Genomic DNA, 3,410 nt, shown 5'->3' with positions numbered 1-3,410 from the left:
TATATATATTATGTGTAGAAAATTGTACTCAATGGTATTGTAAGCATTCAGTAATCTATAATTTGCTGCACTTTGTCTTGATACTGAAAACTTTTAGGGTGTATTCTACACTGTCCTTCCTGTGATTGATTATTATAGTCTAAGGCTCACAGGCTTATTTGATTCAGGAAAGCCTCTGGGAATTTCTGTGAAGGAATTAAAGCAAAGGGCTGTTCCAGTTTCTCTTGGATGTTTGAGGAAACAGTTTAACAGTCCTTCAGATTATGAATCTAGCATTTTCTTTGACCTGCTAATGCAAAATAAATGATGATACCCCGCTTTATTAGGTTAATCAGTTTGTCAAAAAATCACAGTTGCACGTTTTCAGTGTTTAGAAATATTCACACTAGCCATGGTTAATTAAACTTTAGACAAAACAGTTTTTTGCTGCTTTTTTATTTTCATGTTATTACTATAACTATAATAACTATAATTTTTATTATGTAACATTATTAAATTTTGTTTTTAATAAAAAAATTACACAAAGTAAAATGTTTTTGTGTTCATTCTAAACTGAGGATGTGTCTTTGTGTGTCTCCCCACCTCCTGCACAGCTGTTTGATGCCTCCACTCACCGAGCTGCCTTCCTGCAGTGCCTTCGTTGGGGAATTTGGTGCCCCTTCCAGAAACCAGCTGTCTGGAAAGACAAAGAGATTCAGCTTGTTCTGCTTGGAGGTGCAAAGCCAAACCCTTACGGAGCGATGGTCTACAGCACAGAGACCTCCAGATCTCAGAGTCTTAAACCAACTCCTGTTTCCAGCACTGTGCAGGTAATGCAATGACTCAGAGGGAAAAGGTCTTTGTCACTTTCTTGTTGGATTCAAGTTTAGAGAATGAACAGAAAGATCTCCAAAATGTGTTTCAGCACCCTTTTTTGCACTAAAAATCAATAGTATTATAGAAAAATAATTGTATCATCTTTTAAAAACAGTCAAAAATGTTAAAAATTGGGCTTACATTATGACTAAAGTAATTTTACACTTTTGCTGTGAATATTCACTCGGTTATAATAAAAAAAAGAAGAGCACATGTTCCCATCTCTTATAGTATTCTCACTGACTCTAGCTGTGTATCATTTCAAACATCTCAGCTGCTCTGTCTTTAAAAGGGCCAATATTATGTGTTTCTCAGGCATACATTTAAATACCATAATAAAGTATCTGTCACTTTTAGCTGTTATTAAAATGCTGTTTTTATGTTTAAATAGAAAATAAACTTATCTTGTATTAGCATCACTACCTCTTCTAAATGCCTTGAAATTAGCCTCTGTCTCTTTAAGAACCACCTGCCGCTTCAGTTTTGCCCATTTCGGGGTGGGGGGGCTGCCATGATGAAGTTTACTTGGCTGCTGAAAAATACATTTCCTCAAAGGTATTTTTAATCTGAAAAAAGTGAGTGCGAACTATTTAATCTGAGTGAGAACTAAAGCTGAGAGCTCAGCTAACAGTTAGGTTTCACTTTCACTTTCACCCGAGAGCCTGCAGGAGTCATGGGTGGGGGGTGGGGGGAGGGGGTGCGCTCTGCCATGAGGAAGTTCGGCTTAAAGACACGTCCCAGGGGCTATCTGGTCCCAAAAGGCGTTTCTGGTCCCCACCTGTCGTTTTGCTCCTCAGCATGGCTTCCTAAAAACGCTGCAGGATTTCTCAAACATGCATGAATGAGTCAAAGCAAGGCTTTGGGCATGTTTTTTTTATGAGAGTATAACATTATAACGTGATATAAAACTCAAAAAAATTGATTTTACGTGACATTGCCCCTTTAACAAATCAGTTGTGTTACTGAAATGTTAAATTTTCTCCCCTCAAGCAGGACTCAGAGGCAGAAGATATGATAAGATTTTGGCTGTTGTCCAGCCTGGAACGGAAGACATCCAGCCCAAGGGTATCTCAGAGGAAGGAGGAGGATGTGTCACATCAGAGAAAATCACCTTCATCACCCTCAGAAAGTAAATATCATCATGTAATTTATAATGGTTTTTTAAGCTCTTATTAATTACTCTGCAAGGAACTGAATAAATCACTTCTGAAGATGTTTTTTTTCCCATCTTAGACTGATGGCTATCCTTAAAGTTTTTTAAACCATTTTGCTTCTCCTGCAACAAACGGTTTTACATATTGTAAACAAAATATTGTAAACACAAGAGTTAGAGCACATATAGTGTTCAGCAATACCAAATTTTATCAGCCAGAGATTAAAGAATTAATAATCAAACGGACCTGTCTTCCTCCAAGTCGGTACTCCAGCTCTGAGCAGTGTTATCTCAGTGGCACCACCTGCTCTCTGCATGATTGCTGTAGTTCATTACTGGGGTCTGAGGGGAGTGAAGGATAAACTAAAAGTGCAAAGGAATGACTTTGGCTTTTCTTTTTGGGCTTCTTAACCTTGGACGAGCTTTAGTTTACACTCATATCTGTTTAAAGACAGAAACTCGACACACATCTCTAAATCAGCGTTTGAAATATTTAAAATTGTTACTGCATGTGCTTATACAAGAAAAAGGTCAAACCAATATTCTTCTAATTTTGTTAGACTGATTGTAGCTTTCCTGTGGTATAAAAGTGTTTCAAACTTCAAGGTTTTGTCACTTTTTCAGGAGTGTTTGACTATCTTTTGGCCTTCTTGAAATACAGCTTGATCCTCCTCGCTACACAAGCTGTACAAGCTGTACCTGTTGTCACTTCACTGCACTTCATTCATGTGATGTCAAAAAGCAACTAAAATACATTCAAGACCAGGCGGATACTTTACATCTGACCAACCAGCATCTCCTGCAGTTCATTCAAAGAGGTCACCAAGCTGCAGTTGGGATTCGAGTACCTCAGCATAGATTGCTGTCCTTTCATGAGGCATTTTCTGACTGCAATGTTTTTCCTATTTCACCCATTCCTCCTATGATGTAGCCCTACTGCTACATTCACAGAAAGGAGGGGTGTTCCAATACTTTTTGTGATGTAGTTCAAAGTCGAAGTCAGGCTATGTGGTCCTTTTCAAACAGAGATTTTCCGTTTCATGCTGGACAACAGCCAACCTATTGTACAAAACATGTACACTAGGTTGCTTTCAGGCCCAGGCCTCCCTTGAAAAAGAGATCTGAGATCTCAATGGGACTTGCCTGGTAAAATAACGGTAAATAAATAAATAAATAAATAAATAAATAAATAAATAAAGTGGCACTCTTTAAATGAAGGGCTGTCAAAGAAAACAATGAATAGATTTTATTCTCACAGCTTTAATTTTTTTTGTTAGATGTTGGATCATCTATGTTTGATATCATTGAGGATTATTCGTAACAAACATTAAAAAAGCTTTATAATTCTCCAGTTAGTATGTTGAAGTTTTACTCACATCTTTAGGAGCCATTATATATATAT

General features: G+C 37.3%; 1 protein-coding gene across 3 annotated transcripts in view; it reads left to right on the top strand.

The window, feature by feature from the left end:
• Nucleotides 1-3,410, top strand: part of nphp4 (nephronophthisis 4) — a gene marked incomplete in the record, with an annotated part of 156,485 nt that overhangs the window by 81,060 nt on the left and 72,015 nt on the right. For 2 of the 3 annotated variants that reach the window (XM_014020398.1, XM_014020401.1), the window contains 2 exon segments: nt 594-809; nt 1,846-1,984. In XM_014020398.1, the coding sequence (XP_013875852.1) occupies nt 594-809; nt 1,846-1,984 (355 nt within the window). 3 annotated transcript variants of the gene reach the window in all.

Source organism: Austrofundulus limnaeus, unplaced genomic scaffold (assembly GCF_001266775.1).
Source record: "Austrofundulus limnaeus strain Quisiro unplaced genomic scaffold, Austrofundulus_limnaeus-1.0 Scaffold251, whole genome shotgun sequence".
Lineage (NCBI taxonomy): Eukaryota > Metazoa > Chordata > Actinopteri > Cyprinodontiformes > Rivulidae > Austrofundulus > Austrofundulus limnaeus.
The sequence above is the reverse complement of the archived record's forward strand: the minus strand, read 5'-3'. Positions and strand labels throughout refer to the sequence as shown.